Source organism: Pantherophis guttatus, chromosome 8, assembly GCF_059756535.1.
Source record: "Pantherophis guttatus breed Tessera chromosome 8, ASM5975653v1, whole genome shotgun sequence".
Classification (NCBI taxonomy): domain Eukaryota; kingdom Metazoa; phylum Chordata; class Lepidosauria; order Squamata; family Colubridae; genus Pantherophis; species Pantherophis guttatus.
The window spans coordinates 50519101-50545655 of record NC_142070.1 but is presented as its reverse complement, the minus strand read 5'-3'; the positions used below and the strand labels follow the sequence as shown (position 1 = coordinate 50545655).

At 36.2% G+C, this 26555-nt stretch overlaps 1 protein-coding gene across 5 annotated transcripts in view; it reads left to right on the top strand.

Moving 5' to 3' along the window:
• Positions 1–26555, top strand: part of GALNTL6 (polypeptide N-acetylgalactosaminyltransferase like 6) — a 927557-nt gene that overhangs the window by 854112 nt on the left and 46890 nt on the right. For all 5 annotated transcript variants that reach the window (XM_034401355.2, XM_034401356.3, XM_034401354.3 and 2 more), the window contains exon 11: positions 13693–13809. In XM_034401355.2, coding sequence (XP_034257246.1) covers positions 13693–13809 — 117 coding nt within the window. The remainder of the gene's footprint in view (positions 1–13692; positions 13810–26555) is intronic.

Here is a 26555-nt window from a genome sequence, read left to right as displayed (position 1 = left end):
CAGAAGAACAACAAAGTCCCAGGTCCGGATGGAATTCCAACGGAATTTTATAAAAACTGCCAGTCTGCAATAGACGAACTACTACTACAAATTTTCAATGAGGCACTGTTGGAAGCAGAAACACCTAAATCTTGGGCCGAAACAATCATCTCACTCATCCCCAAAGAAGATACGGATCTAACTAAAGTCCAAAATTATAGACCCATCTCGCTGTTAAATGTAGATTATAAACTATTCACGACAATTATAGCACAGAGGCTGAAAACAATTATACATAATTATATACACCCCGACCAAAATGGTTTTGTCCCAAGGAGACAAATAAAAAACAACATGAGGACAATAATAAACGTCCTGGAATACTACAAGCAAAACATCAATAATCAGGTAGCGCTAATCTTTCTCGACGCGCAAAAGGCGTTCAACAATTTGAACTGGAAATTCCTTATAGCACAACTGCAGATTATGAATTTCGGCGACAAATTCCTGAAAATGATTAAGAAAATATATTCTTCCCAGACAGCGAGAATTATAATTAATGGAGATATGACTGAAAAATTAAACATCCAAAAGGGGGTAAGACAAGGATGCCCGATATCACCTTTATTGTTTATAATCTCACTGGAAGTCCTTTTAAAGGAAGTAAGAAAGGAAGAAGAAATAAAAGGACTGAAGATAAGGAATGAGGAGTATAAATTAGAGGCTTTCGCGGATGATGTGGTCTTCATAGTGGAACAGCCGGAAGTAGCGGGAGTCAAATTACTAGAGAAGATAGAGGAGTATGGCAAAGTGGTGGGGCTTAAGATCAATAAACAAAAAACCAAAGTCTTGACCAAAAATATGACAACGACACAAGAGGAAAAATTAGAAGAAGAATTAGGAATGCAAATTGCGAAGAAAGTAAAATATTTGGGAATCTGGCTTACTACAAAAGCAACAACTATTAGAGAGGACAATTACATTAAATTCATGAAGCAAATTAGAAAAGACTTGGAAAGATGGAATAAGGTACAACTATCATTTCTTGGCAGAATAGCGTCTGTAAAGATGAACATATTACCAAGACTCTTATATCTCTTCCAAGTGATACCAATTGGTCCAGGAAAAGATTTCTTTAAGGATCTCAACAAGACAATAATGAAATACATCTGGCAAGGAAAGAAAGCTAGAATTAAAATAAGATGCTTGCAGGACACAAAGGAGAAGGGAGGCCTAGGTCTACCAGACTGGGAGCTATACTACAAGGCGGCGGCGTTGAATTGGATCAGAGAATGGATAGATCTATCAAATAGGAGAACGTTATACTTAGAGGGATTTGATCTGAGTCGAGGTTGGCATGCCTTTCTGTGGGAAGGCACAGACAAGCAACATCCGTACTTCCAGAGACATGTAATAAGAGGTCCACTATATAAAACGTGGCAAGGTATCAGAAGGCAACACTATAGTAAAATCCCGAGATGGCTGTCGCCTATGGAGGCCCTAATTTATCCAAACACTATAGAAATAGGAAAGATGTGGAAATATCAAGAATTGTTGAGTAGTGAGGGAGACCTACTTACGAGACAAGAACTGGAAAGACGAGGCATTATGGTTGATTGGTGGCCATACCTTCAAATTGAGTCAAAATATACAGCAGACCGGAGACATTATGATTTTCAAAGCCAACCAAGTGAACTGGATAAAATTTTAAAAGGCACAGATGAGAAAATAATATCTAAAATTTATGGATATTTAATAAGGTATAAATTAGAGGAGGAAACAGTGAAAGAAAACATGGTAAACTGGGCAAGAAATATAGGTCACAATATAGAGTTGGATAGATGGGATAAGCTATGGGCAGAAAATTATAAAATGACACTGTTGATTCCATACAAAGAAAATTTATACAAGATATTTTATAGATGGCACCTTCCTCCAGCACGTTTCCAAACACATCACCAATGTGTTGGAAGTGCAAGACACAAAAGGGGACATATTACCATCTCTGGTGGTCTTGCAGGAAGGCACAACACTACTGGCAAGAGATTAAGAGAATAATTGAAGAAACAACGAGGCAAAGAGTAGAAATGAAACCAGAATTCTTTCTATTTGGAATGACTACACCACAGTGTACCAAGGAGATAAAATATCTTACCATCCACATATTGACAGCGGCACGCATAGTGTACGCTCAGAATTGGAAATCCGAGATAATACCAACAGAAGAAAAAATAATAACAAAAATAAATGAATGCGCAGAGATGGATAGGCTCACAAAAGAGCTCCAAGATAAAGAGAACACTGACTTTTATTTAGTTTGGCAAAAATGGTACACATGGTTAGAAGGAAGGATAGGGCCAACAACATAGGACACTAGGAGAACATAACTCAAGAATTGCAGAAATAGATACATGAGATGAGCCATAGGATGGTATAAATAAATGGTTAATATGATTGTAGAAAGATACTGCTGAACTTCTATGAATGTATTAAGGTATAAGCAAGTAAATTTGTAAATAGTATGATTAAGGAAAATTGGGTAAATGGACATTAATCACCGATGCGAAGGTATTCTAGAAGTTAGTCGATGGACTTCTTGTTAATGTATAAGTGTTCACATGTATTTGTGCTTTATGTTTGTTTATGTTAATAAAAATAAATAAATAAATAAATAAATAAATAAATAAATAAATAAATAAATAAAGAGGGGTAGAAGGAAAAGCATGTCAAAGCAGCAATAAAAAATTTTTTAAAAAAAGAAATCTACTCATCATCTCTTGCCCGCTTTGATACTTCAATTGCTATACGTTTTTTTTACTTGTTTCCCCCATTCCTCTCTTAAGTCTCCATCTATATCTATTTCTTGGATGTCTCATCTAAACATTCCTTCCACATCTACCCTCTTCCACTGCCTATTTTCTAAAATCGTTACTGAGACCCTTGCCTCCATTTCAAACATATCTTCCCATTCTTTTAGTATTTTTCCCCCTAATTTAATTCATCAATCATTATTATTTCTGTTATAATGTCCTCCTTGTGTTCTTCCTTCTTTATTTCTTCTTTTAGCTCCTCCCTTTTTTGGGCGTCTTGGTCTGTAGTCATCATCCCTTGTATAGTGTTTTCCATTTTTTCCATAATATCCTTAAATTCTTTGTCCATAATGTCTTTTATATTTTGAAAAAGTAGATCCATCTCTTGGACAATTCCACTCATTTCTCCTTTTTCAGTATCTTATTTTATTTTTTAAGAAGGTTGGTTTTTGTCCAACAGCCCAAGAATTATTTATTTAATCTTTAATTTACCCTTCAAGGAGTACACTAGTCCCAATTCTTTATATCTCATAAATTAACACTCAGTTCCATTCAAGTAGTCCCCAGAGGCTATCAAAAAATTCTTTGCAAATTCAATCCTCTAATATGGTGTTCAAGTGTCTCTTTACTTAAATCACTTCCTTGTAGTTTCCCTTTTTGTCAGCAGATGGCACTCTCCATTTAAATTTCAGTTTGCTAGTTTACTAATCCACTGTCATTTGGGTTATATAGCAAATATCCAAACGAGTAAGTTTTTTTTATATATAGATAAATCCAATGTTTAAAAATACCTTCCCAGTAGCGTTTCTTCCCAGTTTAGAAATCTGTTTATTTCATAATCTGTTGTTTATTCTCCTACCACTTTCATTTCCGGTTAAGTTTCTTTTTTTCAAAACGTCTCAAAATGCTTAGGAACTGCTCTAACACTCAGTTCTGGGCAAATAGTTCTGGTTATTTCTTGGGGTTCAATTTAAGACCAAAAAAAATCCTCTCCACCAGTTCCACCATGGCTCACCTTCATTCCAGCACCAGTCTTAGCTGTTATTCTTTGGTTTGTCCCAGCTTTGTAGTTGCCATCTTTACTGCTTCTTTTAACAGTAACAGAGTTGGAAGAGACCTTGGAGGTCATCTAGTCGAACCCCTGCTCATGCAGGAGACCTATACTAGGGATTCAAACTGCCAAACTGCCGACCTTTCCGATCGACAAGCTCAGCATCTTAGCCACTGAGCCACCTAGCCATGGCTGAGAGGAAAGAAAAATCCTAGGCCAGACAGGAGAGCTGCAACTCTCCCTGAGCTCACAGGCTTCTCCTCTTTGCTTCACCACCCCTTCAGGGTGGCTTAGGCTCCCTGCAGAGCCCACATTCCTCTGTGTCCATATTGCCACGACGTCAAACCGGAAGTCCCTATATTTACTCACATACTTATCAGCTCTCCACTCATGTAAACTAGGAAGTGACTCTAACTGTCTGACAACATGTATTTTCTTAACAGGGATGTTATTATCCACTATTAATGTCAGTACTATTTTTTAATATATTGTAAACAGTGATGTCTCTTGCTGGTCTATGACTGTAATAAAGTTCTATTCTATTCTATTCTATTCTATTCTATTCTATTCTATTCTATTCTATTCTATTCTATTCTATTCTATTCTATTCTATTCTATTCTAATCATAGTCCAGAAAGCTTTAGAAATGTAGAAAAAAGTTAGATCCCTTAGGAAAGAAAGACCCTGAACTCCATTTGGTTGAAGTGATAGGTTCTGTTACTAAACAATGTAAGCCATCCTCCCATGACCAATCCATCTTCAGCCAATGAAGATTCTCCTAGGTGTTTTGAGAACACTGAGATATTTCTTTCTGAGGGTGCATGGCCTTGAGTGCTGGTGCAAACTAGTTCTAAGCTTCTCTGTTCTCTATTTCCTATCCCATACCCATACAGGTTTGTTGCATATTTGTTCCTCCTCTGCCCTCTCCCTCCTAGCCTTTGATGGCAAGATGCTAGCGAGGCACCAAGCCAAGATAGGCAGACGTAACATACAGTATGTTCTACAGATAATTAAGACAAAGGCGTCAACCTAAATCAGATTTTATATAAATTTAAGATATCACAAGTAAGAAATCAAGTTTATAATTACCATCTGCTGATTGTAGATGACCAACTAGTTCAATTGAGAAGAGTAAAATACTTAAGCCAGACTTAGAAAGGTCTATAGGCAGATTTGTCTCCAGGCAACCTCTAGAAAAAACAGCTTTTATTACAATTCAGAGGCATTCTCATTTCAAATGTGCCTTTTGGCTGTAATAGATTTCCTGTTGCGGAAGCACATCTGGAGAATATGTTTATTTACAACTCTGTTTGGAAGAATACCTGCAGCAGTGGAAGAATTTATTTCCAGACTTGAAACAGCAGGCTTAACTGTCTGTCTAGCCAAAGGTTACCTGGGGTTTTCTGAACTCCATTAACAAGGTTACATGGTGAACCAGCAAGAAATTAACCCAAAATGAAAGAAGGAAGTAACATAATCCTGGTGTTAGTGGAATACTGTGGACGGCTTGTTCCTTGCTTTTCTACCAAGGCAGAATTCTCACTTTTAACTAGAAAAAAGAAACTGATAAAGTTGCCTGTTCTCCTTTGTTACTAAAACATACTAAGATTGCAAATGTCTCACAGATCTTAAGGTTGTGGAGAATCAATAATATTTTTTTTCTCACAAAATTTAATATGTATCATTTCTTGAAACTTTCTTCAGAAAATAGGTTTCTCCTATCTTACCTTCTGTCCTTTCTTTTTTGCTTTATCTAGCATGCAGTACTTTTTTTTATTTGTGGATGGATATACATACGGTACATACACACATTTTTAATGCAGGCTGATAACAGGCTATGAATACATAGTTTTTCATTCAGAAGTATTGTATTGTATGGAGCTATAAACCATTATCTGGCTTTTGTGGTGTAAAAGTATATCATAGAACTGTGCATGTTCTTGAAAGATTATGTTTTTGTTATCTTGACTTAGAGCTGATCTGGAAAGTTGACAAATTGAATTTCCTGAGCCTAATGTTATAACTTGTTTTCAACAAAATAATTACATAAATTTCTAATCATTGAATTATTTAAAAAATTGCTCTTCTTGACATTAGCACTCCATACATGGATATTTTCGAACAATTCCTCCTATAAGAACAGTTCTGATAACTTTATACAGCTCACCTGAAAGCAAACAGTCTATTTAGTTAGCTATTTCAAATTAAATGGCTGCCTACTTACAAGATACTCTAGGCATCTAACATTAATATAAGCAAAAATAAATAAATAAATAAATAAATAAATAAATAAATAAATAAATAAATAAATAATATCCAGGAAAAGAGATAACTTTATAAACATTTAAAAAAACACATATGAACTGTAATATCAGCATTAAAAGTCACTACTATTACTAAATCACTTACAGTGGCATTCCTTTTTTTTTTTAAAGAAAACTTGTACAGTAGCATCTCAGTACTCATCATTAATTGGTTCCAGGAGGTGCAATGAGTAGCAAAAATGATGAGTACCAAACAAATATTTCCATAAGGAATAGTGAGTCAAAAGGCAGCCAATACTGACAAGTTCTAACTTGTGCATTGAATAGCAAACAAACAATGAGTACCGGCACAAAACTTTCACATCAAAATCCATTGAGTACCAAATTCAATGAGTTTCAAAGCAATTGAGTACCAAGGTATCACTATATAAGGTTTGCTAAGGCAAATGTACATGATGACAACAATCAGAGGCCATTTCTACTCTGTTATGTGGTGACTGTTATCCCATGACCAGAGATAAAATTGCCTTAATCTGTTAGAAAATAGATATCATTTTAGGTAGGATACTTTAGCTAGGTTTTGCTCTATTCCTGTAATAGCTTCTTGGAGGCCTGATCTAGGTTCACAATTGTCCTTTTTGTTTAGCAGTAGTGTATACCAAAGGAGATATTTCCATTTTAAATGCTGTTCTGTGACGCTTATGAGGAAGGTCATTCTCCCTGCCTCTCATATTTTAGCTACCAAAGGATCACGCTAAGACAAAATTGTGAACTTCGTGGTGCATCCTGAGTTTGGTTGTTTGCTTTCAGACATTTCATTATCCAACTGGGTACCATTATCATTACAAGTCCGTGTGGGCTTTGCTATATTTTTATATGCAGTAGCTTATCCTGCCAGTTTTGGTGAAGGTGTAGCTTTCTTTTTAGTTTCTTGGTTAGAGTATTGATCTACAAATATAGATATACAAATCTATCTATTGAGACAATATTATTTTGGTTTTCCTTATATTTTACCGATCTTGTTAATTTATAATTTTTGTTCCAAATTATTTCCCATTTCTCTAATTCAATATTGTGCCCTACATTTTTTGCCCATGCTATCATCTCTCCCTTCACTATTTCCTCTGTTTTATCAAATTCAAAAAAATATTTGTACAATTTGGTTATTAATTTTTCAACTGGGCCAATCAGTAATTTATCTAAATAGTGTGGAACCAGTTCAATACCATACTCCTCTTTGTCTTTTGAATACCACAATTTTATTTGTAGGTATGGCCACCTATCAGTAATAATTCCTTGTTTCTCCAGATCTTGCCTACTTTTTAAATTTCCTTGGGAATCTAAAATTTCATAATATTTGACCATTTTGTTCATATCCATAGTGTTTGGGTGTATCATTGCCTCCATTGTCGACACCCACCCAGGCATTTTCATATAATATTTTTTTTTAGTTTCTTGCCATATTGGCATTAAGGCCTCTCATATTATATGATGAAAAAAATATGAATGGGATTTATTTTCTTTATCCCATAGAAAGGCATGCCACCCTTTTTGTAAATCATGCCCTTCCAGTATAAGTAATCTTTTATTTCTTAAATTTGTCCACTCCTTAATCCAGGTTAAAATTGCTGCTTTATAATAGAGTCGCCAATCTGGGAGCCTTAGACCACCTCTGCTTCTGCTATCCTGGAGGTCTGTTAGTTTTATTTGTGGCTTTCTGCCAACCCATATAAATTTCAATGTAATTTGGTTCAGTTCTATAAAGAATTCCCTATCTAATTTTATGGGTACGGTCTGGAAAAGATATAACAATTTTGGCAGAACATTCATTTTGATGGTTGCAATTCAGCACAACATAGATATTTGTAGTGCACCCCATCTTTCTAAATCCAACTTTGTTTGCTGCATACGTTTTGTATAATTATCTTCTTTTATTGAGGAGCATCTCGCCATCAACCATATTCCTAAATATTTAATTTTTTAAACACTTTGTAATTCCAATTTCTCTTCTAATACTTTTTCTTGTTATCCTGTCATATTTTTAACTATCATTTTTGTTTTTGTCTTGTTAATTTTAAGGCCAGATATTTCCCCATATTTTTCTATCTCCTTTATTAATATCGGCCCTATCTCTTTTGGATCCTCAATGAAAAACACCAAATCATCTGTGAATCCTTTTCATTTATATTCTTCTCTCTTAATTTTAGTCCCCTTAATCTCTGGGTTTGCCCTAATTTTTTTCAAAAATGACTCTAAATGTCAGAATAAAAAGTAAAGGTGATAATGGGCATCCCTGGCGAACTCCTTTTTTTTTTTCTCGAATGATTTTGTAATTTCCCCATTGATTATAATATTTGCTTTTTAGGTGGAATAAATTGTTTCGTTAAATTAACTAAATTAAATTTAGTTCATGTTTAACTGGTATTAATTCTTATTTAATCTGGAGGTCATCTAGATTTAATTGAAATTTATTTTCTAGATACTCTAATTTCTTCAATAGTATATCCTGCTGTTGTTTTGCCCCCCTGTTCCTCATCGATGTATATGCTAATGTTATTCCTCTCATAAATGCCTTTAGTGTATCCCATAAGTTCTGCAATGATGTGTGATGTTTTTTATTTACATCGAGGAATAAAATCAGCTCTTTTTCTATTTTCTCTAAATATTCCTTTTCCTGTAATATTTGTGTATTTAGAGTCCATCTCATAGGTTTCCTTTTTTGGCCTTTCCAGGTTATTCTCCGAGGATTATGGTCTGCCCAGTGATTGGGGAGAATCTCTATATTTTCAATTTCTTTAATTATTTCTTTATTTGCCCATACCATATCTATTCTCGAAAAGGAATTGTGTGGATTAGAATAGAAAATATTTTTTTTTCCTTTGGGATATAATAACCTCCATATATCATTCAGATTCAGTTCTTCAGCCATATTAAAAAAAAGTTTTTGGCAGTACATTCCTCTTTTTTTGTTTTTTTTATTGCAAATATAATCATCTCTTATATCTATTATTCCATTATAATCACCCACTATACATACATACATACATACATACATACATATGCATTACTGTTCTAGCCAGGGTTTTTCCTATGTAAATCAAGATGTTTGTATAGCCATAGTTAAGTGACAGCCCAAATCACTATTTTCTAGGCTTTATCAGACATTTAAGCAGCATTATGCTGTCTGCTGCAAGACTTAAGGGAGACTAAAATAGATCTATTTCTGCCTTATTTGGCTTCATCAGTTAGCCACACCCTCATTTTATGACTCCTCCCTGTAACGGTCAAATATTTACTTTGTTCTTTTTTTGTAGGTCTATATGTGCAAACATCTTGATTTACGTAGGAAAAACCCTGGCTAGAACAGTAATGCACATATATGTATATATGGGGAACTATACATATAGTTGAGGCGGACTGTACATATATATATATAGTTCGTCTCAATAATCATATCATGCAGTTTCCTATAAATTTCTTTCTGTTTTTTGTTGGGAGCGTAAATATTAATTAATAACATCCTAGTTTCTCCTCTTATCACTTCAATCAAAAGTACTCTTCCTTTGGGGTCCTCATAGATTACTTTATCTATTATTTCTTTTCTGATATACACCACTACCCCTCTTTTCCTTTTTTCTGATAATGCTGCAAACAAGTTCCCTAATTTGCTGTATTCCAGGTATTTCTTATCTTGTTTTCTAATATGTACCTCTTGAAGACATATATCTACATTCTGTTTCATTAATTTTGAAAGTATCTTTTTCCTTTTGTCTGATCATTCAGTCCATTTATGGTTATTTATGGTAGTTGGGTTATTTTCTCTGTTTTCTTATTTGTCCCCGGTCTCTGATTTCTGGTTGTCCTAGTAGTTCTTTGTGGTCCAGTCCTAATTTCCTATCCTTCATCTCGGTTTTCCATTGACACCCTAGTTCTTTCTTCCATTTCCTCACTTCCAGATCCTTGTGTTTGTTCTTCTGTACTAACTATCTCCAATTGCTCTCTACTGCTTGAGCTTTCCTCCACTCCTGTCAAGTGATCAAATAGTTCTTGGGCTTTGTCCAAATTGTCAATTTAAATTTTTTCCCCCTGCCAAGTTATTATCATTCGTTCTGGGATGACCCACCTAAATAGATTTTTTTTTGTATTCAGTAGTGATGCCAGGAACCTATAATCCCTCCTTTGTTCTTGTATCCATCTAGGAATCTGGTTTAGTGTTATTATTTCTGCCCCTTTATAGAATATTGGTTCTTCTCTTGTAGTTTTATATACATCCTCACGGATCTTTTTGCAGGCAAATCTAATATGTACCTCTCTTGGGAAGTGGTGACGTCTTGCATAATTAGTTTGAACTCGGTATATTTCATCAAATTCATTCCTAATCTCTTTTTCATCTCTCTGCAGGGCTTCAGCAATCAATTACGCAATTATCTCCCCTAAATTCTCTTCTTTTGTTTCAACTACATTCTGAAACCTCAAATAGAAAGAGGCTCGATCCATCTCAAGATCTATCAGAGAGTTTTCCAAATCCTTATTTACCGCCATTAGTTTTTGGTCTACCTGTTCTAATTTTTTTTCAGTTTATTCTGTTTTCATTTCGACTGATTTAATTCTTTGTTCATTTTTTTGCATTGCCTGTTGAATTGAATCCATTTTGGTATCTAATGTTTGTATATCCAATTTCAGGTCACCATGATTTTTAACCATGGTCTCTTGAAGTTCATCATGGTGTTGTACCAAGTTTCATCACTGGTATTGTTACCAGTGTAGATTGCATCATTTGGACAGATGAATTAGTATTAGGTTTTTCTACCAGGAGCATCATGTCTATTGTTTTCTGGCTCGACGAGGAGGCCATCGCCACCATTGGGTTTGATGCTGCCTTTCCCCCTGCTCTTAAGGTTGTGGTAGTAATGCTAATCATTTCTTTTAGGATTCTGCTTTGTTCTCCCAGAATATTATAAATTTTTGCCCAATTTACCATCCACTGTAATCACTGAGTTGCTTATCTATTATTTATAATTTATATATATTTTACACTCTAGTTTGTATTTCTATTGTATTATTCTTAATTACTTAATCAGAGATTTACAATTATATATCAATAACACAACATGTTATACAGTACAATACAGTATAATATAATTATACTGTACAATATAATTACAATCCAGTTACAAATTGTTCTATATATTCCCTCCTTTAATTACTTATTAATTGTTTAACTAATTAATTACTTATAGTAAGTTGAACTATATTAAATATAATTGATATAATAAGTATTTCTACTTTTGTATATTTAATTTATAAAGATTTATAAAAATTTATAACTATTTCTCTGTTGAATATGATTTCTTCCCTATAATCTAAATAATCAATAATCATTAATAATACTAATAACGCTTAATCTATATATTTTTAGATATGATCTTACCACAGGAACAATATCAAATATCAAAACAAAAACAAAAAAAAATATTCAAAGGAAGGAAAGGGGGAATTTCTATTTCCAAGTCATTAATCACTGTCTATAATTTATCTGCCTTATCAATATTCCACACAAAACAAAACCTCTGTTATAACATTCAGTTCCCCCCCCCCCGATATTTCAATTTCTTTATTGATCTCGCTCTCGTTTCCGCAGCACCACTGTTCTCTTTTCTATTTAATCACTTAATATTACATCGTGTTATATTATGTTCAAGTCTCTTTATTCTTGCCATTCTCCTTTCTTTTTTCCAATCGCTATCTTACTGCTTTTCCTTGGCTTTCTTACTTCCACCAGTAGGATCCAATTTATCCTAGTCACTTCCTTTCCTCTTCACTTTTTCTTGTTGAAAATCATCAATTTGTTCTCTCTGATGTCGCTTTCCCCAAAACTCCAAATATTTCCATCCGTATCACCTCTCCTTTCCAAGTTATTCTTTTTCCATTTCTTTTCACCGTTCTCCTCTGCTCTCTCTCCTACATTCGTTTTCACGCTTACAGTCTTATTCAAATTCTACTTTTATTTTCATTTTCATTCATAAATACATAAAATAAATAAATTTTCCTCCCTCGGCAATTTCCTTTTTTTTTTTGTTATGAATCACAGCTCGCTCTCTCAGTCGCCGCTAAATTTTAATCAGAGCCTCTTTCCGTTTGCCCAAATAGCTTTTAAATTAACTTACTTTGACAGATCCAATCACCACACATGGGAGAATTTCACATCAGGGAAAATAGACACAGTCTGCTAACAATACTTGCTTCTGATCCTCTTGTGGGTTGTCACGGCCTCGGGTCCGCCATATCTGGTAGAATGATGGAACGTCTTCTCATTGGGTTAAAGAGGGCTTCCCTTGCTTCAGCGGGCGATTGCCCACTGCCACCCTGAACTCTGGGATTCCCCTCTGCTTCGCATGGCTCTTCAAGCTCCACCCGTCTTCAAAGGCTCCCCAATTGCGGAAAAATCAGAGGTAAAGCACGGAGTTCATCCTTCTCCTTCTGTGCCTTCCCGACAGCACCACCGGAAGTTGAGACAATATTTTTTCATGGGTGCTCTAAATGCATATTAGGAAAATTGGCTTGAAATTGCACACAAAATGAATTTTAAGTTTGGATAAGAAAGGCACAGTAACTTTATTTACACTCTCCTAATTATCAGGTCAGTTGAAGAGTGCACTTAATTACAAGGTCAGCAATAGTGAAGATTTTCACTGATCACCAAACCAACTGCTTTTGAGAAATTGGCCAACAGAAACATTAGTACAGAATATTAATATACTAATATGAAAGAGCTGTGTAAACCTCAATATTTCTCTGTAATATCCAGTTCCTGAGCAGCATACAGTTGATATCAACACAAGTTAATAATCAATTGAGCTCAAGTGTCAACATTTCTCCCAAGAAATTTTGATGTTTTGATTCAACTCAAATAAATACAATAGGAATGAATGTAGATTGGGAGACACCAGATCTAAGGTTTTATTGTGTATCTCTTGTTTTGCACAAGCAGATACAATGCAAATGTAAGGCAAAATATACTACTTCCTTCTTGAGCAGACTTCCTCCCCACCTCTCAGAATGGCTTGCACCTTGATTTGGCAAGGGTTGGGGTTTTTTTGTTTTTTTCCCCAGTTATGATAAAACTGTTTCTTTTTTTTATTTAGCTTCTGTCTATTTACAGTGACAAAAATAAAAACTTACTCAAACTCAATGGCAGTATTCAACTGCAAGATACTGTAATATTAAAAGAATAGGTAGTGCGTCCTATCATACAGCTAAATCGTTACAAATAAGTAATTACAAATAAATCTGCAATAAAGTTCTTTATTGTTATTGTAAAGTCAACTTTGATTCTCCAGAATCCAGATGCTCTTCCTTTACGCCTCCACGTTCAGTTAACAGATAGCTTTATCATAAATCATCTTACATTCTTATAGGCTAAAACTAAGCAAAATGCAGCTGATTTTTAGTCAAAACTAAAATTCTTATCAATATTGTACTGAATTGAATTGGCAAAAAAACAAAAGTTTGTTCTCTTTCTTTCCAGACAAATCAGCATTTTCCAAGCTGTGTTGTGATGCTTAAAATCGATTTGTTAATTTTACAGATTCGAAATGTGGCAGCTAATCTCTGTATGGACAGTAAGCATGGTGGAACAGGCACTGAACTCAGACTAGATATATGTGTGAAGGATGGTTCTGAACGGACATGGTCACATGAGCAGGTATGTTGAGACAGCAAGTATATTTTAGGGATGTTTTAATTATTTCATGCATTGATCACACTAGAAGTTCTTAGAATTATAGGGCTTGGAAGGAACTTTGGAGCTTCTGCCCAAGACAAGAGACCTTATTCCTATCCTTGACAAATGGCTGTCCAATATTTTCTTGAAAAACTCCAGCAATGGAGCACCCACAATTCTGGGAGGCAAGCTGTTCTGTTGATTAAGCATTCCCACTGTCAGGAAATTTCTCCTTAGTTCCAAGTTGGAACTCTCTTTAATGAGCTTCCACCCATTGTTTCTTGCCCTGCCCTCAGGTGCTTGGGAGAATAAAATAAGCCTCTCTTCTGTAAGCCAAAACAGTCCCATGCTGCATTAACAGAGGGATAGAATCAATATCATGTGTAGTGTTTGTGTTTTTAATTAGGCTGTACACCGCCCTGAGTCCTTCGGGAGAAGGGCGGTATAGAAATAAAATAAATAAATAAATAAATAAATAAATAAATAAATAAATAAATAAATAGTGTTAATACCACTTTATAATGTCTTGGTAAGACCACACTTGGAATACTGCATCCAGTTTTGGTCACCACAATGTAAAAAAAAATGTTGAGACTCTAGAAAAAGTATAGGAAGTGCAACAAAGATGATTAAGGATTGGAGGCTAAAACATATAAAGAACGGTTGCTGTAATGGGGTATGTCTAGTTTACTGAAAAGAAGAACTAGGGGTGACATGTTAGCAGTGTTCCAATATCTAAGGGCTGCCACAAAGAAGAAGAGTCAAGCTATTCTCCAAAGCACCTGAAGGCAGGACAAGAAGCAATCGATGGAAACTAATCAAGGAGAGAACCCACCTAGAATTAAGTGAGAACAATTAACCAGTGGAATGAATTGCCTCCAGAAGTTGCAGGTGCTCCAATACTGGAAGTTTTTAAGAAAAGACTGGACAACCATTTGTCTCAAATGTTATAGGGTTTCCTGCCTGAGCAGAGAGTTGGACTAGAAGACCTCTAAGGTTTCTTCCACATCTGTTATTCTATATGACAATCCTCAAGTATTGGAAGACAACTATAATGTCACTCCTAATCCTTCTCTTTCCTAAGCAAGAAAAACCTAGTTTCCTTTATCATATATCATAGGTTTTAGCCTCCAGATCCCTTATTATATTTGATGCTCTTCTCTGGACTTTTTCTAGGGCCTCAGCATCTTTTTTGTATTGTGGTGACCAGAACTGAATACCGTATTCCAAGTGTGGTCTCACTAGCACTGTCACTTCTCATGATCTTGATGCTATCCCTCTGTTGATGCAGCCTAGGACTGCATTGGCTTTTTTGGCAGCTGCAGCACACTGCTGGCTCATACTTAAGTGGTGGTCCACTCAGACATCTAGAACCTATTGAGCCAGGTATTGCCCATTCTAAACCTGCGCATTTGATTTCTCCTGCCTAAGTACAGAACCTTACTTTTCTCACCATTGAACTGCATCTTGTTAGATAGGGCCCAATACTCAAGTCTATCAAGACCTTTCTGAGTCTTGAGTCTATCTTCCAAAGTGTTGGCAATTCCCCTTTATATCTCTTGATCTAGATCATTTATGAAGATGTTGAAGAGTATTGAGCCTAAGACAGAACATTGAGGTACCTCACTGCGTGCTTCCTTCCATATAGATGTAGTTCCATTGAGGACTACATGCTGAATGCAGTTGGTCAGCTAACTATGAATCCATATGATGGTGGTGCTGTCTATCCCACATTGTTCTGTTTTACCTAGAAATAGGCTGTGATCTACTTGGTCAAATGCCATGCTGAAGTCCAAGCATTTTCCTGATCGACTAATCACTTTATCAAAGAAGGCATTTTTGCTAAATCAGAAAACATTATCTCAGGCCTTGAGTTGACATAAAAGTAAGTTATCATAATTTGCACTTTCCCAGTAGCCTCAGTGACAAGGCTGGTAATTTGGTGGTGTTATTACAATTTTAATGTGGGATAACCAGTAATTAGTGGACTTCCCTGGCTGTATTGCCCATTTCATCCAGAATCATATCACAAAAAGGAAAATAATTATTAATTGCTGCCTTTAATGTACCTATTGAGGCAGACTTTGGTGAGTGAGAGTGGTTGCTTGGGATGGAGATGGGGATTAACTATCTTTCAAATTGCCTAAGGGGCAGCTTACCAATGTGGACATATTCTGCACTGCTAAATTGCCAATCAGATTGTTTCTGAGCATTGGTTTAACATTCTTCAGTGCCCAGAAATAGTACTGGGCCTCTTTGTTTAATTGCATATCTAGTGCTCTTTGGAAGAGAATCCATATCTAGAAAGTAGCCCAATATGTAGATATTAAGTGCAGGAGAAGGGTTGAGGGGAGCCTTGGGAGAACTTGATTTCATTTCAGTCAGTGCCTCAGGTGACCCATCAGTCAAGCACAGACTGCTTGACTGGAAGACTGTTGAAGACACAGACTGTTGAAGGGAACTATCAGCAAATGCTGCAAGGAAATAACAGTGAATGAATGTAGCCAGAATCATCCAATATATTCTACAACCCTATGATACTTTCTGACCTGTTATTTAGGCTTACAGGTTAAATAAGCAAAACTCCTATCAGTTTGAATCCAGTTTCCATATCAATGATGTGGAAGAATGGCAGTGCTGGGCAGTTGATTGCCACAACTGGAAATACCCATAAACAGATATGGGCTTTGTAAAACAATGTTAGAATAGATAAATGAAATAAGTAATAAAGTCAATTAAAAATATATCCATGTAAAAACTTTTTGAGGGTTTTGCAGGAGTAGCAAAAAAAAGAAAAAGAAAGAAAGAATGCACTCATTTGGGATGGACTCACCAACAAACAGCTAACAGAATCTGACTCTCTTTTCCAGTTTAAATTTGCTGGTCCTTTCTAAATTCATTGTATACCTCATTTAAAAGCCCATTAATCATATGTTTAAAAACAGTCGTAAGTCTCTTCCAAAAGAGAGCTAAAATCTGTGTTCATAGGATGTCTGGCATTCTCTAGATAGATTCATCTGTGGAAGTGGTATATCTGAACTTGTTGGAAACTCAAGCCAAAATGGTAACAGAGGGCAGTGCTCAATGATCAACAGGGTTGGGGTATGTCTGTAGTAGCCTCAAGAGGCCAAGACAAACTGAGTGGCTCCCTGGCCTTGATTATGTCATTGCTATCACTGGTGTTCTTGTACCAAGTCTTCTGTCAAAAAGAGGAGGAAAATAAAGACAAATTTAAACTGCCTCCGTAGTGATCTTGAGAAGAAACAAAGACTGCATCATGAGGATAGGTGTTCTAAAAAGTGTTAATGAGACATTTTTGTGAAGGGATGTAAAGATTACCCTAGCTAAAACATGTACATCATATCCATAGAATTATACATGGAAGAGTTGTGCTTTGTTATGAAAATGGTCTAGAGGAACAAAACGTATGAAGTTATTGTATAGCTAAAGTGCCATTTGTGAACTAATATTATAAAATGTGTGTACCATATTAAGTTCTCTAGAGAAGACATTAATGAAAAGAGATAAAAATAAAACTGAAAGAAAATGTTTGTGTTTTTTTAACTATAGACAAACATTTGGTAAACATTGGACAAACTCTTCCCTTTTTTGTTTCATGAAATATTAGTCCTGAAAATTGCAGATATTTTTTCTTTTTTCTTTAACATATTTAGAAACCACCCATCTTCATCACAGAAATATTTTATATTACTATAATTTTTCTATTGTATTGCATTATTGCAACATTAATGCAGCTTGCATTTGATAACTGTTTACAAGACTGCATCTCCATTAGTGAGTTATACCATTTTATAGAATTAGACAACATTCTGTTTGCCAGTGTAATGATAACCCAATTTAATATTATCACAAAATTTTTGGGTGATTACTTTACATTTCTTCTAAGGAAATGGCTTACAGCAACATTAGTGTAAAATGTTTTGGTTAACAGGACCCACTAAAATATCAGAATTATGAGCATGTTTTTAATTCTGGAAAGAACATATTTATGCTATTTAAACTATTCCAGTATGCTGTAGTTAGGGTGTTGAATAGAACTGGGAAGATCCAGTTGATGTTGAATCATGGAAGTTCATTTGATGGTTTTCATTTTGAGAGTTTGGAAAAAGTTCAGAGAAGAGCAACTAAGATAATTAAGCCCAGAGTTTAAAACATATGAAGAATGGTTGTAGGAATTGGGTATGATTAATCTAGAGAAAAGAAGGACTAGGAGTGCCATGATAGCAGTATTCCAGTATTTAAGAGGATGACACAAAGAAGAGGGTATCAATCTATTCTCCAAAGCACTTGAAGGCAGGATAAGAAACAATGGATGAAAACTAATCAAGGAGAGAAGCAACTTGGAATTCAGGAAAAACTTTCTAACAGTGAGCATAATTAACCAGTGGAATAGCTTGCCTTCTGAGATTGTGGGTACTCCATCCCTGGAGATCTTTAAGAAAAGACTGGACAGCCTCTTGTCTGAAATGGTATAAGGCAGTGATGGCTAACCTTTTTGCCATCGTGTGCCAGGAGCAGGGGGAGGTGTCATGCACACGTGTGCCCACACCCATAATTCTATGCACCCTGCCCCCACGTATGTGCGCACGACCTCCCCTGCTCCCCCCGCTCCTGGCACGTGATGGCATGGTAGGCCTGTTTTTTTGCTCTCCTCAGCCTCCAGAGCTTTTCTAGGAGTCTGGGGAGGGCAAAAACGGCCTTCCCCACCCCTCCAGAGGCTCTCTGAGGGCCAGAAATGGCCCGTTGGCCTCTGGAGGACCTCTGGGGTGGAGGGGAAGGCTGTTTTCGCCCTCCCCAGACTCCTAGAAAGGCTCTGGAGGCTGGGGAGAGAGAAAAATGGGCCTTCCCTGTTACAGATGAAAATACCTAACCTGATATCTGTAAATATGTGTGCTTGTGTATATGTCATTGTGTGATGTCATTGTGTCACTTACCATTGGTTACTACTTACCATTAGCCCCGCCTCCTCTGTATATAAGTTCTCGCTCCTCCCAGATTGACTGCTGTCTAATTGTGTTCCTGAGGAAGAAAAGAAATAAATATTACTATTACAAGAAAGTCTACAGTCTCTTATATATGGGCCTAACCAGGATAACCAAACTAGCAACAAATTGGTAGCAAGAGGATGGTTTGGTAGGCCCAACCAAACATAAAGATGCAAGACTCACAAAAAGAAAAAAGAAGACCTGCCACCAGATACATAACAAAAAGAATGGCAGCCCAGCTGACTCCTGACATATATACACCACTTGAAAACATGAAGAAACAAACGCAACCACAAGAATATGAACAGCTAACACAAAACGAACAACCACTAGCTGAAGCAGAAGAACCCTTCTCAACGCCAAACAAAGAAAATGAAGTAAAAAGAAAAATACTACAATTAATAGAAACAACTACAATTGAATCAAATCTGCTTGTGAAAATCCGCAGCATGATAAAAGACCACGGAACAGCAGCAGATAACGAAAATAACAAACAAGAAAACTACGAGGTAAGAAACTCAACCCCTAACTTCAAAAACGACACCAAAGATGGCGACAGCTTCCCGCCTTTTTTATGGCAGCCATCTTACCCACCTAATACCTCTAAAATGCCCAACCAATTACTAAAAGAATTCCAAACCTCAAACTATGAAATAAAAAACAAAAACTACCAAGAAGATGACTACCCGAGCCCAAAAACAAATAAAAAACAATTATTTAAACAAAGCAAAGCTCAACCTACTGAAGTAGAAATAGACAACGCTATACAAGTGCTGACTGCAGCACTCGGGACTAAACTAAAAATACCAAATGAACTACCAGAAAATAAAATAGAAAATTCTAAACTACCATCAGCAAAAAGCCAAAAAGAAACAGACTGTCTAAACAAAGACCTAGCCACCCGAAGAAAGACGCGCTGGCAATCATACTCACCTACCGAAGAGCGACTCGCAGAGCAACCCGGCTCCATCGGCAATAGCGGCAGAGAAAATGGCCGACAAGCCTCCAGTGTCTTCTCCCCCGATCCTCGCGACTCCGAAGACTCCATGACGAGCAGAGCAGCATCCCAGGCATTCTCCAGCCACCAGAGGCCCTCCGGAAACAAAACAGAACAACAGAAGGCTGTCTGGGACATCACCCCGGGAGCTGCAAACAAAGGAACCTCCCTCGCCGACTGCTGGAAGAGAATGAAGACTGAGCATGCCCAGAACGAGCCTGCAGAAAAGGAAAAAGGAAACATAGATACAAGTCAAGACAACATAGAGATAAGTAAATACAGACATACATCTACCATCCCCAGACCTTATTGCAAGTATGCTAAGGTCTTAAACCATGGACAGCTACTAAACATGAATAACACCTCACTACACTCAGGGACAATACCTCCAGACTTTATAAAATTGAAATTAGATGGAAGCAACTTAATGGAATGGGACCAGTGTTTACAGATTGTATATTTGAAAGAAAATGTTTTATTTTTTATTGATAACCCACCAAATAAGCCTTGGACCTATGAAATAGACTGCCTCCATCACAAAGCATATTATATATTAATTGTCTCTATTTCCCCAAGTATACTCCCCAGTATAGAGCATAATTTAACTGTATTTGAAGTATATCAAAAATTATTCAGACTGTTCTATAGCAAAAATGTAGCCACCACCACAAAAATCTCTAGGGAATTCTATTCTGCCAAACTAAAACATGATACCTCCATGAGTGAACATATCTTGAATCTAAACGCTGTAAGAGCAGACCTTATTCAAAGGGGAGAAACCATTTCTGACAACACCATGAAAAGCATTATAATTAACTCATTAGATCACAGCTGGGATAACTACATTACCTTAATAGATAACCTAAGTATAGAGCAAATTACTTTAGAAAACCTTACCAATAAGCTTATTACTGAAGATAGACTTAGAAGAGAGCGATATACACAACAAAGGGAAGGTAGAAATCAAAGGAGGACTGATTTCAGGGCCAGAGACAGATACCCACATGAATGTCTCACATGTGGATCTGAAAGACATCAGAGTAGAGACTGCCCCAAGAATATAGGATACAGTGACTCATATAAACACAAGGATAGGAGAATACACTTTTTAGACAGAACTTCCCCAGATTACAGGTATAAGAGAAGAGAATCACCACACTCTAGAGAAAGACAAACATACAGAAATAACCCTAAAGAAAATAAGAAAGGATCACTATATGGAATAAGAAACAATAACACTTTGATGTCTGATTCACTCAACACGTGGCTCATAGATTCAGGAGCCACATGCCATACAACTCATAATAGAGAAATATTAAGCAACTTCACTGAAAAGAAATATTACATTAAAATAGCAAACCAAAATAAAGTCCTAGTGAGAGGAATGGGAGACACGCATATAAAGGGTATAGGAAAAATAGAGGGGGTACTATTTGTGCCCGAAATTCCAAATAACATATTGGCAACCCTAAAATTAAGCATAGAGAATGGAATAGAAACCACTTTCAGAGGTGGAAAGGTATTTATGACTAAGAACAACAGAAACATAGGTAAACTATTTACAAATGATGGACTAACATACCTACTGCCACAAGATAACGAACTAGTCTATGCAAACTATCAATTAAGAAACGAAAAGCCAAATTCAGATAGCCATGATGAAAGTAATAATAAGAATGCATCGACCACTGATACTAATATGTCTGAAAATTTAAACAATGGAAGACCTATTCACGATAATTGTAGTCACTTACTCCACAGAAAGCTAGGACACGCGAGCTTCCCAGTCATACGAAAAATGTTAGAGTGTTCCGAAGATTTAAAAATAAAGAACTGTAAAAATTACTTAGAATGCTCTGTGTGCAATTCATCCAAAATTAAAAACAAACCAAAACCCAAAAAAGCCACTCGCACCACACAATCAACCTTTCAACTAATTCATATGGATGTAGTAGGCCCATTAAAACCTTCAATTAAATATAAAAAAAGATACTTCCTGACCATAGTCGATGACTACAGTAGATTCGGTTTTGTATACACCCTTAATCACAAAAGTGAGGTTTTCAAAAAATTTAAGGAGTTCTTTAAAATGGTAGAAACGCAACACAATACTAAAATTAAACAAATAATGACTGACAGGGGGTCGGAATTCCTATCCAACGAATTTTCAACTTGGCTAAAATCACAAGGAATATTGCACTTTAAATCTTGTCCATTTTCCCCATTCCAAAATGGAGTTTCTGAAAGGAAAAATGGTTTGCTACAAACCATGGTTAAATGTGTGTTAGATGATGCTGGCTTAAACCAATCATTCTGGGCTGAAGCCCTTACTTATTCCAATTACACTATAAATCGCTTATGGTCCAGCACAATCAACAAGACCCCATACGAACTCATGTATGGAAGGAAACCAAAAATTGGGCATTTGCACGTATTTGGTGTATCTGCTGATGTATATGTGCCCTCACAATTAAGGCGCAAAGGAGAGAAAGTATCCAAAAGACTGATATTTATGGGGTACGAATCAGGAACCAAGGGATATCGCTTCATTGATAAAAATAACCACTTCATTGTATCCAGATCTGCCGTGTTTCATGAACACATGAACTGGTCAAAATTACATCTCAATGAAATTTACCCAGAATCAAAAAATATTACACACACGCACACAAAACATCACATATCAGATACGAACCCCAAATCCACATCTACAAACAGAATCAAATGCCCAGTAATAGTTAATGATGAATGGAAAAAAGGACACCCCACTTTGAAGGTAGATCAATTAACCGAAAAAGAAGCTAAGTATATGCATAGCGATGAACATCCCCAGAATAGGCCCATTAGATCCAATAGGGGCATAATCCCTAAAAGATTAGATGATTACGTACTGTCTATCCAAGCTAAACACCTGACTCCCAACACATATGATGACATACTTAAGCTACCCCTAGAAGAAAAAAGTAAGTGGGAGGAAGCAATGAAAAAAGAGATGGACAGTTTGAGAGAACTAAATGTATATACACCAACAGACCTACCCACTGAGAAATCCCCCATTGGCACCAGGTGGATCTATAAAATCAAAGAGCTAGAGGATGGTAAATTCCTATACAAAGCCAGGTTAGTGGCTCAAGGCTTTGCCCAAAGATTTCCGGATGACTATGAAGACACTTACTCCCCAACCGTTAGATCAGAAAGTGTGAAAACAGCACTAGTGTTAGCTTCTATCTTAAATCTGGAAGTATATCAATTTGACGTGCAGACAGCCTATCTGCACGCTGATCTAGATAAAGAAATCTATGTGAAAGCACCCCCAGGAAAAGATACAAAAAAGGGAGAAATTTGGCTATTGAATAAGAGCCTTTATGGACTAAAACAGTCTGGTAAGCGATGGTATGAGTGCTTATCAAAGATACTTAAAGATATAGGCTTTGTAGCTACTTCGTCTGATTTTTGCTTTTTCATAAAAAAAAATAATGATTCTATTGAATATGTTTTGATTTATGTTGATGATATATTGTATTTTGGACATGACAAAATTAAATGTGATAATTTCGCTGAACAACTAGGCAAAAATTTCAACTTAAAAATATTAGGAAAGGTAAATAAGTATTTAGGAGTCCAAATTGACAAAACAGATAAGGGGTTCAAATTATCTCAGAAAGACAAGATTATGGAACTCATACAAAAATGTAACATGATTAACTCAAAAATTTGTGATACTCCTATGTCAACTGATTTTTATAGGAATGTGTATAATGAGTACGAACCATTCAAGGATAACACTTTATATCGATCAATTATTGGGTCCTTATTATACATATCTAATTGGACCAGGCCTGATATCACCCTTGCCGTAAATTTGTTGTCAAGACATGTAAGCAATCCTAACTTATACCATTGGGAGGGAATTTAGAGGATTCTAAAGTATCTAAAATCTAGCATTGATGTGTGCTTATTCTTAGAACCATTCATTTCTGAAAAACCAACTTTGACCTGCTACACTGATGCTGATTGGGCTACTGATTCAAAAACCAGAAAAAGCACTTCTGGATATGTTTTTCTTATAAATGGCTGTGCGGTGCACTGGTACACAGGCAAACAGAATTTAATTGCCACTTCTACAGCGGAAGCCGAATACGTTTGCTTATCCAAAGCGGTCAACAATCTAACTTGGTTCGATGATTTGTTATCCAATGTGTGGGATGAACCTGTTTATCCAATTATTATCAATGAGGACAATAAGGCAGCAATAGATATATCAGCTTCCGAAGCAATAGATCAACGATCTCGACATATCGATATCAAATATAAACATGTGAGACAACTGTCAAGTATAGGATTTATTAAAGCTGTCCATTGCGATACTAGTGAACAAATTGCTGATATCCTCACTAAGCCATTACCAACCAAACAACATATGTATTTGACTTCCAAACTTAATGTACATATATAATCTTAATAACCCACCATTAGTTAGGTATTTTAGAGGGGGATTTGTTACAGATGAAAATACCTAACCTGATATCTGTAAATATGTGTGCTTGTGTATATGTCATTGTGTGATGTCATTGTGTCACTTACCATTGGTTACTACTTACCATTAGCCCCGCCTCCTCTGTATATAAGTTCTCGCTCCTCCCAGATTGACTGCTGTCTAATTGTGTTCCTGAGGAAGAAAAGAAATAAATATTACTATTACAAGAAAGTCTACAGTCTCTTATATATGGGCCTAACCAGGATAACCAAACTAGCAACATTCCCCACCACCCCCCAAGGTCCTCCGGAGGCAGGAAACAGCCCGTTTCCCTATTTCTGGTGGAGCCAGAAGGCTTGAAAATCAGCTGAGCTCGCGTGCCCACTGATATGGCTACACGTGCCACCTGTGGCACGCATGCCATAGGTTCGCCATCACGGGTATAGGATCTCCTGCTTGAGCAAGGGGTTATACTAGAAGACCTTCAAGGTCCCTTCCAGCTCTATTCTGATTGATTGATTGAACCAGTCAATCTTTCAGTCAATAGGTGTCATAGGCTGCTGATTAGGAGATAGATTTGGAATGTGGTGTATATTAGCTCAATACCTCGCCTTTTTTTCCTTTACTTTTCTTGCACATTGATTTTGATTTACTCAATATATAGATTAAAGCTCAAGAAATCATTGACTTAATGGGGATTCATCGGAAACATGTGTCTAATCCACCATAGGTATTTTATACAACAAATGTGGCAAACCCTTTGCACTGCTTATTTCTTTCCCTTTTAGTATTAAACTGACTTCAGGCCTCTCATTATGGATTGTAATTTTAGTATAGTAGACCATGTGTAATTGACAGACTGGATTTTATCATAGATTTTATCTATTTATTATTTTATTCTAGAATTTTTAATTGTATATTTACTGAGTGTTTTTATTTGTTCTGGTCTCTGGTCTATGACTGTAATAAATCTTTTAACTAAACGGATCCTAAAAATAGATATCCCCATACCAGTAATTTTTTTTTCTAATAGGCTTACATTATTAATTCAAAATCTGTAGTTCCCCAAAACATCAGCAGAGAGCAGTGCTAGACAAATAGTGTTCCAGGTTGAACCAAGGCAGGAATATAAAGTAATGCATAATAAATATAACAAGTTTGTCATGGTTCAAAAGGTCAAAGAGATCTAGATTAAAGACATAACTTTGTTTATAAGGTGTATCAACTACCTGAATCCAAAGAGCTCTTGGAAGTAAATAGAAATAAAACAAAATTATAATTTTGTTTAAAATTAAGCTTAATTATATAATAATATCAACACAAAACATCAAAATTATTCTGGTTTTAACAATGCAGTTTTGAAAGGTCTTCCAAAAGAGCCAATATCTCATGATAGATCACAAGCGGAGCAGCCACCTTGCCTCCTACTTGTTCCATAAGATTGGGGCCCACACAAATAAGAGCATTGTCAAACATCCTGTCATTATATCTCACGTGTGGGATTTCAGCAGATGCCCTTTGTCTGAACTGGGTGGGAAAAATCTTACTGGGAAAGGCAGTCTCTTAAATACAGTACCCAGGCCCTTAATTATGTAGGGCTTTATAGATATTTATTAACGGCCTGAATTACACTGGAAGCACAATAGCAATAGCAACCAGGGCATATGTATTACAGGGCAGTACTAACTCTCCTTAGTATGTACATTATATTTTTTTAATCAACTGAATTTTACAGATGACTTTCAAGGGAGCCTTATGTAGAACTAATAGTAGTAATCCAGTTGTAAGATAATAAGGGCATAAGTGATTATCCTTACTGCATCCAATTCCAGGCAGTGGCGCAATTGGTTTAATAGACAGATGCACTTAACCTCCTACTTTTGCAGCAAGAACTGTGAGCCGAGAACTCAAGTTGCAGTCTATCTTCCCTGGAGGAAAATAGCACAATTGTTAATCAAAGTGGCTTTATCCTGGAAGCAGTATGTTTCTGATTTAAATGCATTCCATCTTGTTTGAGTTAATTCTAGTCTGTTTTTCCATCCATGCTCTGACAGCCTCCAGGCACTAAATCAGGATTTCTGAATCCACCACTTGACCCAGGTAGACATATAAATCCAATATCAAGAGCCGTGATGGCAGTGTGATTAGAATGCAGTATTGTAGCCTAATTCTGCTGACTGCCAGCAGTTCACCAGCTCAAGGTTGATTCAGCCTTCCATCTTCCAAGGTCGGTAAAATGAGGACCCAG